Here is a 15,202-nt window from a genome sequence, read left to right as displayed (position 1 = left end):
CACCGGAGCAGCGTTCAGGGTGGTTTTCAGTTGTCCTTGAACCAGCTGCCGGGGTTGTCCATACCTCAACTGGAGGGCGGTCATGGCACTGGTGTATGGAGCGGCATTGTTAATATATCGCTTAGCAATCTGGACTGCTGTAGGGAATGTCAGTTGGTCGAGAAGGACTTGATATTTGTATCGAATATTGATGGTATTATAGTTATGAGGGTGTGATGATGTTGCGGTTTTAGCATCAATTACGCACAACGAGCGAGTTAACAAGGAAGTCTGATGCGGGCTGTCTCACTCTGGATCAAAAGGCGCGTGTCTACGGGTGCTGCAATGACGTGATCAAGAGTCTCTTAAATGCCTCTTCTGCTGGTCCCAAGTGAATGCTCTCTCCCACATGCACAGCGAGCCCATTCCTAAAAAAGAAAAGAGGAGCGAAAAAAGCCCACAACTCCTCCTTTGGGTCAGCCCACAAACAAGCTGAGCAAGCGGGTACTGTCGCTTTAAATTGGGGATTAAAATCAGACATGTCACGTGACATGTAGCAAAGAATATGCTCTTGGTAAATAAACAATAACATTGTATTTTTTCATAAATGAACATAAAAGGGTCCCCTCAAACTGTACGGTAGTCACCAAGAGGAAACAGCGCCATCTTGTGTCCGACTTGACTAATGACATGCCATCTTCATGTGAGATCGCAACAAAAATAAATGTGCAGTCCTTTTTTTATCCTTTTATTGGTCCAATATTTACATCGCAAGGCTTAATAAGTGCAATCAACAACAGTCTCACATTCTGATAAATGTACCAATTAACTGCTGATTGGTAACGTGAAAGCAGTTCTGGAAAAATGTGGAATCAGGTAAGGATGATAAGAGGAGGCAAACCAGCAATCAAAAAATGTGATATAAATCTAGTATTGCTATTCAACTGCTTGATACCAAGAAAGAAGAAATCCTTCTCACCATGTGACTGACGATTTCATACAAATCAAACGGACAACCCAAGGAACTCAAATAAATCTCCAGAACAAATAAAAATTCTCTCTGTTTTCAAATCCAAGCACTTGGACGGAGACGTCTCTGTCGTGTCCCCACACCTGCACGAAGATGAGCACAGCAAGTGGTGGACATGAATCCAGAGTCCAAGAACACGTGGAGTCCGCGTCAGCTCACTCACCGTGTGACGTCACGAGGAACTGGTCCCGGAATGGGCCTCAGGAACCGACTCGGAAGCAGGTTCGTCATCAGAATCGGAAACGGACACTGAGGTAATCTCGGAACAGCGCTCGGAAACGTCAGCAGCTGCGGGACGCAAAGATAGCGAGAGATGTGGAGCAATTTTTCGCAAAGGTGGACATCGGACCTAGACAGGACTGCGAAGACGTTTGACTTACAAGCTGGAGCGTAGTTGGCTGCAAGGAAGAAAAGAGGAAGAAAGTTGCGACTTGTGATACCGAATGTTACCGGCAGGCAGGCCAACATTTGCGTCCCTCACCTGGTGGGCTTTTGTAGCGCCTGACGAGGAGCACGAGCAGCGGCGCCAGCAGAGCGAGGAGCGCCAAGGGGACAACAACGGCCAGCGTCACCTTAGTGGCGTCTTCCTCTTGACCAGACGTGAGAAGGAAGAAAGACGTGTGAATGACATGCAAGGATCACGTGCGCGTGCGTGCGTGTGTGCGTGCGTGCGTCACCTTGGTTACTCAGGATGCTTCTTCTGTCCAGCTTGGTGACCATGTCGTCCTTGATGCCGGCCAGCTGGAAGACGCATTCGTAGCGGCCCTCCGCGTCGGCCGGCAGCTCCGCTTTCAGGTGGGCCGTCGTCTGGAAGGTTCCGTCATGGTTGGGGAGGAACTCTCCCATCTCCACGTCCTCGTGGAGCTCCTCGCCGTCCTTCCTCCAAAACAGGGCGGAGTCCGCCGGGTAGAAACCGCTGGCGTGGCACGTGATCGGCGACGAAGGCGTCTTCTGCAGCAGCGACACCACCGGCAGCTCTGCCGGGCAAGGGATGGAGAAAATGTGTGAGAGGAACAAAGAAGGAAAGAATGAAAGGTGGGGGGAAAGTGGCAGATGGAGTGGATGTGTGAGAGGAGAAAAGATGTATAAGAATAACAGATGGAGAAAATTTGTGGGAGAATGACAGACAGAGAGAAGGTGTGAGAGGAGAAAGATATAGAGGATGTGTGTGAGGACCAAAGACGGAAAACAAGTGCGAGAGGATGACAGGTAAAGTGAATGTATGAGAGGACCAAAGAAGGAAAGAACAAAAGATCAAGAGAACAGAAGAGAAGAGAGAAAGTGAGAGGATAATGAATGAAGAGAACATGAGTGAAGACCATAGATGGAGAGCATGTGTGAGAGACAGATGGATAGAATGTGTGAGAGCAGAAAAATGGCCAGAAGAGGATCGAATATGAGAACAAACGTGTGATGGAAAGATGGAGAGAATGTGTGAAAATTAGGAAAGTTATAGTTAATGTGTGAGATGATTAAAGATGAAAAAAAGTAAGAGGAAATCGAGAATATGCGAGGTGAGGAAAATGGAGAATGTGTGAGACGGGCAAGGCCATGTCAGCCATGCTCCTCCAGGGGCGTGCTGGTACCTGTTCTCATCAGGAAGTCCCTCCCATAGCTCACATACTTCTTCAAGTCAGAAGGACAAATCTTAGTCAAGTAATGCTTCAGGTATTGATTATAGGCGTCCTCTTGGTCCCACTTGTGTTTGCTGACGACAGCTTGCGGCTTAACTGCGATCCATCTCAGTGTCGACAACTCAAACGAGATGAAGTCTTCGCCGTCGTAACTGTAGTGTTGCCAACCGTTAACCTCGTCAGTCTCGTCGTCCCATTCGCAGCCATACATCACCTGGAACATGTGAACACCTGACACGCACACAAACACACAAAGCAACATCCGACTCGAGTACGTGTGTGTGTGAATAGTTAAATAAAAAAGTATTTACACATGAAATTTTGTTGTAAACAAACCTCCAGTTTGGTTGAAGCGCTCTTTAGCAATTTCAATGTTGATTTTGTTGACCCGCTCATTACCAATATTGTACTGTGTTTCTGTCTCCCAGTAGTGCGGATCGTCGGCGGTGATTTTGTTCATCCAGTCCTGTTTGGCTTTTGTTTTCCTGCTCTTGCTGTCGTAACGATCAATCTGAACGCCGTCAACATAACCAACCTCCAAGAACGCTGGCAAGTTTGGAATGTGAGAGGACGCAGTTTCGAAATATTTGAGCGTGTGAAGCACTGAAAGAGAAAACAAAAACATTTCGTTTGTTTGCTGTCCACAAATTTTGGACTGTCAATATTTGAAATGATTTTGTATTCCAAATTAATTCTAAAACATCTTTTTTTATAGGAAACGTTTAAGACACTAAACTTTTGTCTTTTTTTGTGTTCTTTTAAATTAAGTGAATGATCATTAAAGTTGATTTTTACAAACTTTTCGATGGATAAGTCAAGAACAGACAATCAGAATTCATTAATTTTGACGACTTCTATTTGCCAGACATGTTACAATTTGAATACACTTGTCGAACACGTTTGCTATCTATCTCCTCTACGGTATATTTAATCAATAGATGACATATTTTGGATATTTCAGTTGATTATTTGCGAGTGTTGTGTTGAAGGAAGTTTGCAGTTCAAGTGTTGCTTCCTTCAACTAAGACGTGAACAATTGGGAGAGTCAACTTGTGCACTTACCAGGCGTCACGCTGTGGATTTGCACAACCGCCACAAACAATCCCAACAAGTTCATCTTCCACATCTTTTGCTCCTTTCGGTCCTGCGTCAAAGCAAACCAGAAGACGCCGCTCAAACCGATGACGTCACTTGAAAGAATGGCGTCCTTTTGCGCCTCAAATCAAGTCGAGTGTGCGCAAGAAGAGATGAAAAGCAGCACAGGTGTTTTGGGAAGTTTTGGGCTGAAACAGCGACGCTCTCCTTCCTGCTGCTGAAGTGCTCCTTTCGGGGAAATCACGTGACCACAGACCGGGTGACGTCAGCCACGCAGCAGCGCCTATAAACAAATAAAGACACATTTCACTTGAAACAAGGATTTACAAACAAAACCAAAAAGCTGTATTAAAGGCAAAGTAAGAAAACTTGCCAGTGATGTTTATTTTTGTCATTTCCAAGCTAAGCTTTGAATAATAAACTGTTTATCAGACGCGATCCGAACGCTTTATACAGAAAGTGGCAAAGGTCAAGTTTCTTGGCGTGAGATGCACAATTGATGACACGCCAACGAGAACAACAGCTCGGATTCGCATTCAGGTGTGCAAAGAAAACAAGATTTGCAGATCTTTTCCAAATGGATTCGAACCGCTTTCGATTGTAAAGAAATATACTGAATGAAATGAAAAAAACAGAAGTAACAATTGAAAATAAAAACAATCAAGTACAAATAATATAATAAAATTGAATAAATTAAAATGAATTAAATTTAACTTTGTTTCCGTTTCCGGTTAACGATGTGTGGGCCGCGTCCCAGTACTTGCTCTTTCGCCTTTGTGCCCCTCGGTTGTGCGTTCCCGTCGACGGGTGCGAGGCTGAGAGTGTGTAGTGTCTGTCTCAGTGTCCGCAGCATTTCAGATAGCCGAGAAGCCCTCCCGCCAATGAGCGGGAGCGCGCAGTTGGGGAGCGCGGGGGTGGGGGTGCGAGTGTTGGAACGCAGCCGGCAGTGGCCGGAAAAGGCGCTGAGGTGTAAAACACGGAAGTCGAAGTCCATGGCGTCTACCCCATTCGTCCGAGTGCGACTACGTGGCCCCCATATTGCAAAGGTCAAAAGACGAGCAGCTCAGCAGCATCTAATTAATTGCCTAATAATTTTTTTGTTTTTGGAATATATTACCATTGGTATTTTATTTCAACAAAACATTTTAGGGATGTTGTACTCTACAAGGAAGATACCCAATTATAATTGTGAACAAAATCATTGTTTGGTTTCAACACATTGCCACAAACCAGCAACTTCGGAGGCAATTTACTCTAACAATACCCATTTGATTGTGCACCAAAACGTCACTTTTAAATATAGCAGTCGTCCTTTGGCGCTGCCGCGGCCTGGGGGGCCCTGAGGTGTTGCGCTTGCTCTGTCCTGGCAGGGGTCGACGGCTCCCCTCTTTGGTGGAGATTTTCATGTATGCCAGATCCACCACACCAGCATCTATCGAAACTCAGACATAATCTGCTTCCTCCTCAGGTCATTGAATCGGTGGAGGCTGGTGTCTGTGGATCTCACTCGGCTTTGTCTGTCCTTCCTTTCTTTCCTTAGTCTCTCCTTCGGTCTCTTGAGGTCTCCCTGATTTTTTTTTTTTTTGATTTGTTGGAATTTAGATGTTTTTGGGGTTGGGGAAGAATTCTGGTGGGTGGCCCGGTGGGTGATGTCTGGTCGGTGATGGATTTCACCTTCCTTGGTTTTCTTTGGTCCCCTCGGGTCTCCTGATGGCGGTGTTCGGTTTAGGTGAACGGTATGGGATTTTTTCTAATAGGTTTTTGGTGAGCTAACAAATACACGCACGCACGCACGCACGCACGCACATATACATTCTCACCCACATACAAAAAAATAATAAAATATATATATATATATTAAAAAATATATATATAAAAATAAAAAATAAAGAGCAATGATGATGACATTACCGAATGAACAATACTGAGCTCTTTAGAGAGAAAAGAAAAAGAAAAAAAAGAGAAGAAAAGAAAAAAAAAGGAAAAAATTAAAAATAAAGGAATGAGGTTCTTCTTCTTCTTCTGCTTCTTTCTATTAATGACGGATTGCAAGCAACATACATGTGCATACCGCCATCTACTGTACAAGAGTGTATAGCACTTATGTCTCCACCTATTGTCTTACAACACAGTTTACTCGCCCTCAAAAACTGCTTCCCTCATACTCCTGATAACTGTAAGGTTAAAAAATAAATAAGAATATATACTGATAAATATGAGGTTTAAAGGGAAAATAGTTTCAAAGGTAATTTACATATTACATATTTAAGTTCATGTGTTATGTTAATCATGCAGAATTATTATTCGCACATCAATATGTTTAATCTTCTGTTTCTATTCACCTGCAATCATTTGCATAATACATTTTTTTATACAAATTCACTGGCAGTTATATGAAACAATTAAAGTGCAGCCCACAACAAGACAATAGCATAACAGGATTAACAGAGAAAAAAATACACAACACATACACACGCATACACAAGAGGTTTTCAAATACAAACCCAATTCCAAAAAAGTTGGGACACTATACAAATTGTGAATAAAAACTGAATGCAATTATGTGGAAGTGCCAAATGTCAATATTTTGTTAAGAATAGAACATAGGTCAAAAGTTTAAATTGAGAAAATGTATAATTTTAAGGGAAAAATATGTTGATTGTAAATTTCATGGTGCCAACAAATCTAAAAAAAAAGTTGGGACAGGCTGGAAAAGTCAATTGCACTTATTTAAAAAAAAAAAACAGCTGGAAGACCAGTTACCACTAATGAGGTCCATTGGAAACTTGATTGGAGTATAAAAAGAGCTTCTCGGAGTGGAAGAGTCTCTCAGAAGCCAAGATGGGTAGAGAATCATCAATTCCTCCAATGTTGCGCAAAAAGATAGTGGAGAAATATCAGAAAGATGTTTACCAATGAAAAATCGCAAAAAGGTTGAAGTAATCATTATCTACAGTGCATAACATTATCCAAAGATTCAGAGAATCTGAAACAATCTGTGTGTGTAAGGGTCAAGGTAAAAAAAATCACACTGGAAGCCCGTGATCTTCGGGCTCTTAAACGGCAGTGCCTTGTAAACAGGAATGCTTACTGTAAGGGAAATCACAGAAAGGGCTCAGTAATACTTCCAAACAACATTGTGGGTGCCGTTGCCAGATGAAACTCTACAGTACAAAGAAGAAGCCATTCCTATAGCAGACCAAGAAGCACAGACGTTTCTCTGGGCCAGGGATTATTTAAAATGTAGTTTGGTAAAGTGGAAACCTGTTTCGTAGTCAGACGAATCACGATTCAAAGTTCTTTGTGGAAAACTGGGGCGCTATATCATACTGACTAAAGAGGACAAGGACAACCAAAGTTGTTATCAGCACTCAGTTTATAAGCCTGCATCTGTGATCGTATAGGCTTGAATGAGTGCGTGTGGCATGGGCAGCTTACACATCTGGAAAGGCATCGTCAATGCAGAAAGGTATATTCAGATTTGAGAATAACATATGCTCCCATCCAGGCATCATCACTTTCAGAGAAGATCTTGCATTTCTCAACACGATAATGCCAGATCACATGCAGCACCAATTACAACATCATGGCTGCATAAGAAAAGGATCCGGGTTTTGAAATGGCCAATCTGTAGTCCACTTTCACTTATAGAGCACATTTGGCGCATCATAAAGGGGAAGGTGCAACAAAGAAAGCCCAACGCAAGTTAGACAGACGCTTGTTAGACAAGAATGGGACAGCATTTCTATTTCTAAACTTGAAAAACTTATCTCCTCGATCCCCAGACATTTGCAGACTGTTGTAAGAAGATTCCTCAGTAGCTTAAATATACCTCAGTTAACTACTGAATATAAAGATATGTTAGATGCACCACTTACTATAAACGAGTTGTACAGTGCTCTAGATAGTATGCCAAATGGCAAAGCACCTGGCCCGGATGGTTATCCGGCTATATTTTTAAAGCACTTCTGGTCAATGCTTGCTCCACTATTCTTAAGAGTAGTAACAGAAATTAAAACTAATGGTCACATACGCCCACACATGAATACAGCAACAATTACACTTTTATTAAAGCCAGAAAAAGACCCCACCCTTCCATCAAGTTACCGTCCGATTTCACTAATTAACACTGATATTAAAATTATCACTAAGGCTTTTACATCTAGATGAGAAACAGTAATCCCGACAATCATTCATAGCGACCAAACAGGCTTTATTAAAGAGCGTCACTCTACTAATAATATTAGAAGGCTCTTTAACCTTATTAGTATGTCACAGCGTTATGATAAAAAGGCAGTTATTATATCATTGGATGCAGAAAAAGCTTTTGACAAAGTTAACTGGTCCTTCCTCTTTGCTGTTTTAAATAAATTTGGCTTTGGGAAGTCATTTATTCACTGGGTGTCAGTATTATATGATTCTCCTAAAGCTACTGTTACTACTAATGGGATTATATCTCAGCGTTTTACTCTACAGAGAGGCACAAGACAGGGATGCCCACTGTCGCCTTTATTATTTGCAATATTTATTGAACCGCTTGCATTAGCCATACGCCAGGAAAGAAGGATTCAAGGAATTCACTCTGGGGTAACAGAACATAAAATTAATCTATATGCCGATGATATTTTACTTTATTTAGAAAAGCCTGCTATTTCGTTAGGGGAAGTATTTAACTTAATAACTAAATTCTCACAGTTATCAGATTATTCTATTAACTGGACAAAATCACCTATTACAGAAAATTCATGGAACCCTGCAAGCCAGGACCCACACTACTAATTTCCTATAGGTAATTTAAAATACTTAGGCATAAAAATCTCACTTAAATTAACTGATTTAATTCATTTAAACTTTACTCCACTTCTGGATAGCATTTATAGTGACTTGGAGCGCTGGAATTATCTTCCTATTTCTCTAATAGGACGAATAGCCACTATTAAAATGAAAGTTTTACCCAAAATAAACTATTTTTTCTCAATGATTCCATTTAAACCTACGGCTAACTGGTTCCAGTTGTTGGACTCAGCCGTTACAAAATTTTACTGGAATAAAAAAAAAGCAAAGATTAGTCTATCTACTCTTCAGAAAAATAAATCCAAAGGAGGTCTAGAGGCACCAAATTGTATGCACTACTATATAGCCAACCAGCTACAATATATTATTTTATGGGCACAACCCAATAGAGATACTAACTGTTGGCTGGAACTAGAACAGAAGGATTGTAATAACCTCAGACTCCTAGATTTACTCTTTATTACAACATCGATTAAGCGACATAACTGTTTTAAAAATCCAATGATTTCCGCCACCCTGACTGCCTGGTGGAAGGCACTAGAAATTACAAAAGCCCAAGTGGAGCCCTGTGGGCTTTCTCCCCTATGGCATAACCCTGACTTTCAAATTAACAACCAATCGTTTTATTTGAGTGTGTGGGAGCAGAAAGGAATTACACATCTCCACCATCTCTTCTCAGATAATATGTTTATATCATATACATCCTTGCTCCAAAAATACAAAATAAAAAACGGAATTTTTTTACATTATTTGCAATTTAAAAGTATGATAAAGAAACAAATTCCAACACTTCAGGGTACGCTCCAACCGCCTGTTTTAGCTAAAGATATTACCAAGCTTTCTCCGACAACAACAAAAAAAACCTCAAAAATATATAAGTTACTTTCATATACTGATAAAACGTCTTTACCCATCTCGAAATGGGAAACAGACTTGTCTATAGCTCCGGAATCTGACTTTTGGATTCAAGTTTGTGAAAACGTTTTTAAATTGACAAAACACACTAATTTAAAACTTATCCAATATAAAATTATTCACAGAACATACATTACTCAATATATGATGAAGAAAATGGGACTCTCAGACTCCAACATTTGTCTCCAGTGTTTACAAAACACTACAGACACTTATTTTCATGCTTTATGGTTATGTACTCCGGTTATGTGTTTCTGGACTAAAGTCTTAGAAAAACTTTCCGCTGTCTTGGACTGTAGGATACCGTTCTCTCCAAACTTGTGTTTGCTAGGTGACTTAACAACAACTGACTTACCACATAAACAATTTCAATCTATACTTGTAGTCCTTACTATCGCAAAAAAAACAATTCTTGTTAACTGGAAAAATAAACAAACTCTGAATATCGACCAATGGTCTAACCTCCTCATAAATCACATTTTAATGGAAAAAATATCTGCCTCAAATAAAAACCAAATGTCAAAATTTAAAGAAACATGGTCTACGTATATAGAATTTTTTAACCTAAACCTGGTTACTTAATTCTGCCTGTTAGCGAGAGCCACAGCAGCGTGATAACTTGCATTGATGTTTCTGTATTTGGCAATTTGTAACTAATGGTTGTGTGTTTTTATAGTCAGGAACCCGGCTTCTGCCAGCGGGATCGAGCGGATTCGCCTCCGATGGGCACCAGGGGTTGATATTCGGATTCACGGCATGCCAGTGGGTTAATTCTGTGGGTGCTGTCCCCCCCTGGCTGGGCATGGGCGGGTCTGCCCCTCTGTTGGCTGCTGGGTGGCGGCTGCGTCTTGGCCGTTCCCTGGGTCTCTTGGGGGGTGCTGCGTTGCGGGGCTCTCCCTGGTGTCTGGGGCGCCGCCGCTCCGGCGCGGTCCGTCGGTCTGGGCCCGGCGACGCGGTTCGGGGCCTGTGGGCCGCCGGGGTGCCCCGTGGTTCCCTCTCCCCTCCCCCTTCCTCCCCCTTGCTGCCTCTCCCTCCTCGCCTCTCCCCGCCCGTCCTCCGCCTCCCTGTCCCTTCTCCCTCGTCACCCTTCCTCCTCCTCTCCCCCTCTCTCTGCGGCCCTGCCGCTGCCCCCTGCCCTTCTTGTCGTCTCCTTCACCCTCCCTTCCCCCTCCCCGGTACGCCTTCCTTCCCCTCCCCTGGGCCGGGGGCTCCATCCATGGCCCGGGTCTCGGTGCTCCGGGGGCCGGCGGGGGTGGCTGGGGTTTGGTGTTGTGCCCGCCCCGCTCCGGTGGGCGTCCTGGCGCCTCGGGCGGGCCCCAGTATCCGGGGGGCGAGCCCTATCGCCCCGCCGGGCTGGTCCCATATGCCCGCCGGGGTCCCGGTGGGGTGGGTGGGGGCTTGGTGGGCGGGTGCACCTCCTGCCACCGCCCGGCTGGTCGCTCCTCTTAACTCACTACACTAGGTTTGCACAATACACTTTTATAGACATATAGGGCACATAACACACTTTGGGGGGGTGGGATAGGGTGGAAACACCGTCTTCACCCTACAACTCCCCTCCAATTTTAATGCACCACACAACTGGGGGGTGGGGGGGGGGGTACTTGTGGGGGTGCCATCGGTTGGGGACCGCGGTATAGAGCAGTGCTGCGGTCCCCTGTCCGTGTCCCCGCCCCAACCCCCCTATCTATTTTTTTTTTAATGCACCACATACACTCAGTGACATGCTTGGGAGGCGGGTGGATCGGAGCGTGGGAATATCATTTCCCTCGGCTCCGGTTCACCTGCTCCTAATTTTAATGCACCCCACACACACACACACACACACACACTTGTATATACACTGGGTGGGGTTTAGGTGAACGGTATGGGATTTTTTTCTAATAGGTTTTTGGTGAGCTAACAAATACACGCACGCACGCACGCACGCACGCACATACACATACTCACCCACATACAAAAAAAAAAAAAAAAAATATATATATATATATATATATATTTAAAAAAAAAAAAAAGAGCAATGATGATGACATTACCGAATGAACAATACTGAGCTCTTTAAAAAAAAAAAATAATAATAATAATAATAAAAAGAAGAAGAGGGGATGCCTCACAGTGGTGAAAATGGCCTTGCCACAACTTTTTTGAGATTTGTTGACACCATGGAATTTAAAATCAACATTGCTTTCCCTTAAAATGATACATTTTCTCAGTTTAAACTTTTGACCTGTTCTCTATGTTCTATTCTGAATAAAATATTAAAAAATTGGCACTTCCATTTAATTGCATTCAGTTTTTATTCACAATTTGTATAGTGTCCCAACTTTTGGGGAATTGGGTTTGCATTTGAAGGTCTTTAAGTGCTTGCATCAGGGATCAGCAATTTGACATGTGATGTCATGTTTGGGTTCTGTTTTTCCTTGTGTGTCTCCCTTGGTCTTGTTAAGTGTAATCCTGCCCTTCCTCGTGTCAACCAATCATTGCCCTCAGTCACTTGGGTCTTGCCCCAGGTGTGTCTTGTTGTGTCGTTAATGTGTGTATGTATCTCCAGTTTCCCTCTGTCTGCGTCGATTCATTGTCGTTTTTTATTTATTTATTTTTGCCTTGTTGTCCTTGCCTTGTTTTATTGCCATTTGGATTTAGCTTTTGTTTTGAATAATTAAATACCTTTTTTTGTACATCACCTCTGCCTCCTTGCTCTGCTTCCCTGCGTTTGGTCTTCCACCAAACTTTACCCCTTTGACAGAATGAATCGACCACGACTGGACCCAGCGGAAAACGTCGTTGCCGACTGGCACGCCGCCGGGCTCCCCTCGTCTGGCGTCCGGGACACCGTCCAGACTGGCCCTGATGGGTGGGCTAGGTTCCCGCCTCTGTGCCCCCTTCCACCCGAACCTGATTTTGGACTTTTTTGTTTTTGGACTTTTTTGTTTTAGGGACGTCTGGGAGCTGTCCCTTGAGGGAGTGGTACTGTCATGTCTGGGTTCTGTTTTTCCTTGTGTGTCTCCCTTGGTCTTGTCAAGTGTCTTCCTGCCCTTCCTCGTGTCAAACAATTAGTGCCCTCAGCCACTTGTCTTGCCCCAGGTGTGTGTGTGTGTGTGTGTGTGTGTGTGTGTGTGTGTGTGTGTGTGTGTGTGTGTGTGTGTGTGTGTGTGTGTGTGTGTGTGTGTGTGTGTGTGTGTGTGTGTGTGTGTGTGTGTGTGTGTGTGTGTGTGTGTGTGGGTGTGGGTGTGGGTGTGGGTGTGGGTGTGGGTGTGTATTTAGTCTCCTGTCTGCGTCGATTCATTGTCGTTTTCTTCCCATCATGCTGCCAGGTTTTTTGCCTTGTTGTCCTCCCCACGTTTTGTTTCATTGCCATTTGGATTTCGCATTTACAAGTGTGGGCAAAGTATTTTGCTAGCAATGATAAAGTGTTGATCACCCTGTGCTTGCTCTGTCCTGGCCGGGGTCTTTGGTGGCGGTTTTCATGCATGCCGGATCCACCATACCAGCATCTACCGAAATTCAAACACAATCTGCTTCTTCCTCTGGTCGTTGAATCGGTTGAGGCTGATGTCTGTGGATCTCACTCTGCTTTATCTATCCTTCCTTCCTGTACTCAGTCTTTCCTTTGGTCTCTTGAGGTCTCCCTAATTGGTTGGAATTTACATGTTTCCGGGGTTGGTGAAAGATTCTGGTTGGTAACCCGGTGGGTAGTTGGTGATGTCTGGTCGGTGCTGGATTTCACTTTTCTTTCTTTTCTTTGATCCTTCCTCGGGTCTCCTGACAACTTCACGACTCTAGCTGGATTCTGAAGTATTCGGTTTAGGTGAATGGTATGGGATTTTTAATGGGTTTTAGGTGAATTAATCGGCACACACTCACACGAACGCGCACACACACACACACACACACCCGCACATACCAAAAAAAAGAGAGAGCAATGATGATGACATGTCGAATTGGTAAGATTACCGAATGAACAAAACAATACTCTCAGAAGAAAGAAAAAAAAAAAAAGAACAATTCCAGGAACAACGTTGCATTAGTCAAATTTATGCTATGCATTTCATGTTTCTATTATTTAACATTTTATTAAAATGCACATTTTTGTTTTTGTGTTTTCTAAAAAAAGAGTTGTAGTATAAGCAGGAGGTCCCCATCCATGTGTGATGTGAGTTTGAAGACATAACGGTGTACAATCATAAAGTTATTGATCAGTAATAACCAAAAAATTCTGAAAAATACATTAAGTGTAATTTTTCCTGAAAAAAAGAGTTTTAGTATAAGCAGAATATATATATATATATATACTCGTTAATATTTGTCTATTGTGGGCATGTGAAGGCTTTATAAATAAACTTGACTTGACTATTTTGTTCTGTAAAATTAACATTCAAACCTTGTTTATTGTACATTGAATCACGGTTAAGAAAAATTAGAAGAAGTTACTATTTATTGTAGATTAAATACCAGTAAAATGTACAAGTTGTTCTGTAAAGTTGTTAACATTTGCACAGTTTTTTCCCCCCCAGAGAATTTTCTCTGGCAACCACTGGTTCCAACCACCGTGGTGATAATCTTCATGAGTCGCCACTTGCGTTGGTCCTCCTTGCGCCGGGTGTTGAAGTGGTCCATCACGGTACAGCTGATCAAACCATAGCATGCCATCATGGACAAGAAAGGGAGCAGAAACTCCACGGAGCACAACGACAAGCTCAACCCGGCGATCCACAGGCTGTCCTGACTCTTGTTGGTCACCAACAGGCCTAAGTCCAGGGCGCAGGATCTTCGGTTGCTACTTGGGTTGTGCAAGGTGTTGGTGAAAATGAGGGCGGGTACAGAAAGGAGGCCCGCCAGCGTCCAGACGGCAGCAAGAGAGGCGTATATGTGACCATGGGTACGCAGCTGGGTTCTGGACAGAGAGTGCACGATGGCCAGGTAGCGGTTGAAGCTCATGCAGGTGAGGAGGAAGACGCTGGCGAACAAGTTAATGATCCCTATGTAGTTGCTGATCTTGCACAGGGCCACCCCGAAGGGCCAGTGGTCACCCATAGCTGCGTACACCCCCCACAGTGGAAGCAAGACCATTAAGGTCAGGTCGGCAAGGGCCAGGTTGCCGATATAGAGGTGGGACGCCCGCCTCTTCACCCGCGATCGCCACACGGTGAAAATAACCACGCCGTTGCCAAATAGGTTCAAGATAAAGATGAGTGTATAGAGTACCGGGATGAGCAATGGGGTCACTGTCCACTCTGAGTAGTTGCACTTGGTGTAGTTCTCAGTTTCCTCGTAGTTGATGTAATTGTGAGGGCTCTCGGTAGGCTCCATGGTTTTTCTCTCTTAGGCATGCGAGGGTGTGTGTTTCTGCTTGCGTGATATGCCCGCTCTTAAATACAGCAGCTACCAACCCAAGGAGATGTGAACCCTCCCATGTGTACCCGCTAGCTTTCACACCATTGCCCACTAGAAGTGGAAACATGTTCACTCATTTGTAGATTACCAACATATGGCAAATTACATTACATCATGTAATACAGTACTGCTCTTTTTCTTCTTCTCACTTTCACAGTAGTGGTGGGTTAGGGTTATGTTATCGATACCAAGTCAGTATCGATATCAGATCGATACTCGCACTTTAATATCGATCTTGTAGTTTAGTTTCAGTTTGGCTATTTTATGCTCTGCTGCGGTTTGGTCAAACAGATAACAGGCATGTCACCGCATACTCCACTTCTGTCTGTCAGGGCAGAGCAGGCACAGGCAGACCCTCCTG

General features: G+C 43.5%; 2 protein-coding genes across 2 annotated transcripts; both read right to left on the bottom strand.

Annotated features, from left to right (window-relative positions):
• Nucleotides 1-720: 720 nt before the first annotated feature.
• Nucleotides 721-3,976, bottom strand: LOC147184626 (class I histocompatibility antigen, F10 alpha chain-like). Its single transcript, XM_086069766.1, has 8 exons — nucleotides 3,706-3,976; nucleotides 2,980-3,246; nucleotides 2,596-2,874; nucleotides 1,687-1,986; nucleotides 1,491-1,598; nucleotides 1,390-1,407; nucleotides 1,173-1,297; nucleotides 721-1,092 (listed from the first exon to the last, which is right to left on the bottom strand). The coding sequence occupies exons 1-7, from the start codon at nucleotides 3,767-3,769 to the stop codon at nucleotides 1,182-1,184; spliced, it is 1,152 nt and encodes a 383-aa protein (XP_085925892.1). The 5' UTR covers nucleotides 3,770-3,976; the 3' UTR covers nucleotides 721-1,092; nucleotides 1,173-1,181.
• A 616-nt stretch (nucleotides 3,977-4,592) lies between these two features.
• On the bottom strand, nucleotides 4,593-14,790 carry LOC147184625 (apelin receptor B-like). The gene is made up of 4 exons (XM_086084582.1): nucleotides 13,980-14,790; nucleotides 12,869-12,941; nucleotides 12,183-12,342; nucleotides 4,593-4,760 (listed from the first exon to the last, which is right to left on the bottom strand). Exons 1-4 carry the CDS (start codon nucleotides 14,755-14,757, stop codon nucleotides 4,593-4,595), a joined length of 1,179 nt encoding a protein of 392 aa, XP_085940708.1. The 5' UTR covers nucleotides 14,758-14,790.
• Between the last annotated feature and the right edge of the window lie 412 nt (nucleotides 14,791-15,202).

This window comes from Leptonotus elevatus, chromosome 1 (genome assembly GCF_054856555.1).
Source record: "Leptonotus elevatus isolate MCC_2025b chromosome 1, RoL_Lele_1.0, whole genome shotgun sequence".
NCBI classification, from domain to species: domain Eukaryota; kingdom Metazoa; phylum Chordata; class Actinopteri; order Syngnathiformes; family Syngnathidae; genus Leptonotus; species Leptonotus elevatus.
Note: the sequence above shows the minus strand (reverse complement) of the source record. Positions and strands in the feature narration are given on the sequence as shown.

What these genes read in the sequence shown, in the direction of transcription:
- LOC147184626 (XM_086069766.1), bottom strand. Translation starts at nt 3,769, where the DNA reads ATGTGGAAGATGAACTTGTTGGGATTGTTTGTGGCGGTTGTGCAAATC. An exon ending in GCGCTTCAACCAAACTGGAG is followed by an intron (nt 2,875 to 2,979) that starts GTTTGTTTACAA and finishes TGTGCGTGTCAG; the next exon opens with GTGTTCACATGTTCCAGGTG. An exon ending in AAGCATCCTGAGTAACCAAG is followed by an intron (nt 1,599 to 1,686) that starts GTGACGCACGCA and finishes CGTCTGGTCAAG; the next exon opens with AGGAAGACGCCACTAAGGTG.
- LOC147184625 (XM_086084582.1), bottom strand. Translation starts at nt 14,757, where the DNA reads ATGGAGCCTACCGAGAGCCCTCACAATTACATCAACTACGAGGAAACT. An exon ending in CACGGTGGTTGGAACCAGTG is followed by an intron (nt 12,942 to 13,979) that starts GTTGCCAGAGAA and finishes GAATTTCGGTAG; the next exon opens with ATGCTGGTATGGTGGATCCG. An exon ending in CAGGACAGAGCAAGCACAGG is followed by an intron (nt 12,343 to 12,868) that starts GTGATCAACACT and finishes GTCCAAAATCAG; the next exon opens with GTTCGGGTGGAAGGGGGCAC.